We start from the raw sequence: 4,823 nt of genomic DNA on the forward strand, positions 1-4,823 counted from the left end.
AAAATAAATATATCAATAAATCTTAATAATTTATAAGATTTAATATCATAGGCAGCACAAAAGGTAAGCAGGTTGTCTGTATAGCTATTTCAAGAACCAACAAGTTCTATCATCAGCAGACTTCGCTAAAGAATCCACATTTAAAAATAGCGTAAAGTGAAGCGAAAAAGAACGGCATGAGGATAATGTTACAAAAGATCAGTGTGACTTTTAACAGTATTCGACTAAAATATAAGTTTAGAAGCCGACTCAAATGGCGTCCGTTAAACAGCTTATTTCCATTTTGGAAGGATAAAAGGGAAAGGAGAAAGGAAAAAAAACCCAAAAACTGTTTCAACCTTTGGCCCAGACAAAATTTAAAAGTTTCTGTGTTTCTTAATAAATCTTTTTGTTTTAGACAACAAATCTGTACTCTGGAACTGAAACTTCTCGGTGGCCAGTTCTTTAAAAATGGACTTGGACTGAATATCGTAATGAATTGAGACTTGCTAAGGTACAAGATATTCGAAGCATCACTAAACGAAGTGTAGTTTGAATAAACATTGATACACACATGTCTCGCACCTTGGACGTATACACAGATAGAATAGAAGTATAAAAGTCATTGCGTATCTAATCAACTGGTGCACCATTGTATTGTATGGGTGAGAGACTACGTCATGAGTTTATTTCAAGCCCAAAATTGCCCAATCCCCCAATGAAAAATGCCAGTAAAAATAGCATTGATAACGCTGTTCAGACAACATCGGGCTACATCGACAACATGGACATGGACTAGTCATTACACACGAACATGGGTATAAAAACGGAAGACAACGCCATCGACATCAATCAGTTGATTTTTGGTGCTGGTTGATGCACAAACAAATAAACTCAAAGACAGAGACAAAGAGCATATAAATTTATTAACGTTCGCAGCTTTTGGCCAAATGATGAAAACATTGCAAAAGGCATAAAAATAATAACAATAACCTGAATGTGTTGTGCGTTGTGTGTGTAAACGAGACAGACATAAAGAAAAAGAGAAGCAAAGAGGGAGAGGGAGAGTTTCGTGATGAAATTATTTATGAAAAATAAATGCAATATATTGCTGTTGATGTGGCTGTGGGTGGGCCAAGTTCCGTTGCTGGTCATGGGCGAAGCATCCGTCATGGACACGGCCACGAATGCAACATGCAAACATGCCACGGACATGTGGGGAGATCCAAATCCCAACATATTCTACGTATGTGCTATGGTGGAGGAAAAGCAAACGCCACTGCAGCTGCAGTGCCCACAGGGACGTGGATTTTTCAATGGCCTCGGCTATTTGGGTTGCCTGCCCTACGACCACTGGCCAGCCTGTCGTCCGACCGTGGAACAGACAAACGTCCAGCTGGCGGCTGGCTGTGATAACCAGTCCCAGGCCGAGACCCAGCCGTGGCCCACACAGGATCCCAATCAATTCTACATGTGCCCGGGCATTGCGGCCGAACCGTTGTTACTCAGCTGTGGGCCAGGAAAGGGTTTCGTGGCCACAATAGCAACTGTGGGCTGTGCGGATTGGTCAGTTTGGCGACGTCAGATGCAATGCGAGGAGTTCTATTGAGAGGCATTAACTCAGAATGTTGAATAATAATAACCATGGCAACATTGGCATTCACCCACAGTGTGTGTACATGGGCATTTTCATGTGAATTTTTCATCTTGTTTCATTTAACTAGAATTAATCTAAGTCAGTAAATAAGATGGGTGATATAATCTCATTGAGTAGTAAGTGTCGTATTAAACTTATTTTTGTAAACAAAACAAACAAATTAACAATTATACCTACAAACAAAAATTTTCCACCTTAAAAAGTTAATTAATTTGCTCTCAACTGATTAGAGTGTTTACTAATAAACAGTTGAGTCACTGATTATCAGGATTGAAATACTAGAAAAAGTTGTCTTAGGATCGATATCTCATTCTCCCAGCCAGACTACTTCTAATTTTCTATTAAACAAATTAATGAATCATTTGATTGGAATAATCATTCATACTGATGAACTTTGTGTAATACGACTATCAAATGGTGATTTTCATAGGGTTTTCTCTTATGTGTGTGAGAATCTTGAATCTCTTTGACTGAACTGTCTGGTATGTGATTTTTTTTATACTTTGTCCCTTCATATGATGGACCATAAAAGTTGATAACAGGTATGAGGTATGTGAAGATGTCTGTGCATCCACCTGCTGATGGCATAAAAAAGTAGAGGCAAAAGAACAAACAAAAGCAAAAATACGGTGAATTTGATCGGAAATTACATTTTGCTTTGAGCGTGTCCAGTAGCAGGAAATTACTGTCATTGGTCCCCGTTGAAGCTTTAATAAATCTTCAATTTGCGCATTTCGCAGTTTTTCGTTTTCTCCTTTACTTACTTTCTTGTGTTTTTTTTTTTGCCAGGCCATTAATCAATGGCCCAAAGGCAAAGGTAAGGCAACAACATCACGTATACGTTCTCGTATAATTTTAATTGCAACTCGTGAAATACTCGTGAAACTGTTTAGGATTTGTTTCAAGAGTAGGGGATGGGAGCGAGCATTTTAATTAAATGTTTTCCGCTGCTCTCAGCAGAAATCAATGGAGCCAACTTCTTATTTATTACGTATCGTATGACCCGTATCCTCGCCAGAAGTTTTATCAACGTTTGCAATCAGCGTAAAATTAATTAACATTAACCAATTGGTAACTGAACAGCAAAAGCTGATAATGAAAACGCTGCTGGCACAAACTTGAGTAGAGTTCAGTCAAGTCAAAGCGTTGCTCCTTCGTAAATACAATTTTTTACAACCTGAGCCTCTAGCCAATAACGCTTATTAGAACTTTTCCCACGCACTCATAGACTATTCGGAGTGTAAAAGGACATGTGCCCATGTTGATTTTTCACCCATCTGTAATAACTACTGGACTGCTTCATTTGTACAATTGATTTTCATACCCCGGGCATATATCGATCGACTTTAAATTTTGAAATGCTGTACAGTTGGCCTCCAGTCGAACCGCAGCGAGTTATTTGCCAGGTTTCGCGATTTGTGGCAGACTGACTAATGTACCCATATGACAGTTCAGGGCTGGTAGGAACCATATTTTGACCCCTCAATCGAAATTAAAGGCAACTTTAACAGACGTACACTGAAACTGATTCATCGATCAGATGTAAGTTATTATAATAGATCGATGGTAGTTCTTAATAATTAAGTAAAGTTTTATAATACTAAAAGGAGGTTTCGTTTCGTTTTAACCTTTCCCTGAAATACTACATATGTATATTAAAGGCCTTTACTTATCTTTTCTTATTTCTTAGATAGTTTTGCAGAAAATTAAATAGTTTTTCTTGTGAAAATGGCTAATTCAATAACTACAAAAGAAAATTTTTGGTTTTGTGTTATCCACAGTAGGGTTTGGGCTTCGAAGACAATCTTCAGGTTTTAAATATGCAAATAGCATTTGCTGGCAAAACACAACAACACTTAACTAGCCATTCCGCTCCTGTCTTGCCGGACAGTCGTGGTTTCAAAGCGTCCGGTCTACAGGTGCTTGTCCAGCGTCAATACAAGTGCAGTCAATCGTAAAACATTTGTCACATTTACATTAAATGCAGCAGGCAGCATCGAGCGTCACACGAGTAGCCTGCATCGTGTGCCTAGTGTAGGTTTACTGGGCCCCCGCCCCCACTCTTTGGCTATGCAATTTATTTGCACACTGCACTTGCCAATTAATTCTTATCTCAGCAGCCATGCGGGTCCCTTTCCCGGCGACTGAATAAATCAATTTTGCCTGAATTGATAACTCATACACGAAGGCACACAAATCGTACTCCGGATGGAAGGAGGCTTCCTGCTGCCAGTTACTTTGATTGCAAATGCAGACGGAGAGCCCAAAGAAGGCCCGTTAAGCGGCGGTATCAAGGAGGTGGCTGTTGGTTTGTATTTGCAGTGCCGTTCACTCAATTTCATGGTGTCAAATGTGCTGGAAAGATTCTTGCACACACACACTCACACTCGCATGTGGTACATAGAGACAAGGCAGACTGTTGCAGTTCATCTTCAACTTGCCACTCCCCTTTTAGATATCGGACCCCAGCGGCATCTAATTGAATTGCACTGCGATAATGGTTCGCTCAGATTTGGTGGCACCACATGAGGAGGATGGTGGTCAGGGGAAGGGGGAGTCGGCGATGAGTGTGCTACTAATTGAAAAGTGCTGTTACTACAATGCCCAACTAAATTGTGGTGTCAACTTTAAGATAAAACTGCAATCAGTTAAATGTGCTCTGCCTTTTGGTTTATTTTCAAAATTGCCCATTTTATATGAGTTTAAGTAACTTTTTTGATTTTATCCATATAGAAGGTGCGATTTATAAATTTCTGTTTGTGTTGAAATATTGAAAGTATCCTTCGGTCAGTTGTCGTCTCTTATGGTATTCGGCGATTCTTAAAAGCGTCAGAGGAAAGCTATTCAATCCCAGACTTAATAAATCCTAGATACAATAAAGCAGTCAAATGATTAATTGCCATTTTCCACGTATCTCTTTCGTTCGCTTCTAGCAAAGTCTCTTCTTTTCAGCTGTAGTCCCTACACGACTTCTTTCAATAGTACTAAAAAATTTGACTTAGGTCCGATTTGACTGGTCTTGATATCCAAAACTAAATTTCGATATTAAATTGTTTTTACAAGCCTCATATGCTAGGTCAGTCTTACAAACACACGGGCACTTTAGCTCCGCCACTAGTACACGGCCAGCCTTAGTCCGTTCAATGTTTTTAGTCCGATTTTAAAAATTTGGTAGGTTGTTAGAAAT

At 39.3% G+C, this 4,823-nt stretch overlaps 1 protein-coding gene across 1 annotated transcript; it reads left to right on the forward strand.

Annotated features, from left to right (window-relative positions):
- Nucleotides 1-846: 846 nt before the first annotated feature.
- Nucleotides 847-1,822, forward strand: LOC137582826 (uncharacterized). Its single transcript, XM_068297526.1, has one exon. It carries the CDS (start codon nucleotides 1,055-1,057, stop codon nucleotides 1,586-1,588), a length of 534 nt encoding a protein of 177 aa, XP_068153627.1. The 5' UTR covers nucleotides 847-1,054; the 3' UTR covers nucleotides 1,589-1,822.
- The last annotated feature ends 3,001 nt before the right edge of the window (nucleotides 1,823-4,823 follow it).

This window comes from Drosophila tropicalis, unplaced genomic scaffold (assembly GCF_018151085.1).
Source record: "Drosophila tropicalis isolate 14030-0801.00 unplaced genomic scaffold, ASM1815108v1 contig_859, whole genome shotgun sequence".
Taxonomy (NCBI): Eukaryota; Metazoa; Arthropoda; class Insecta; order Diptera; family Drosophilidae; genus Drosophila; species Drosophila tropicalis.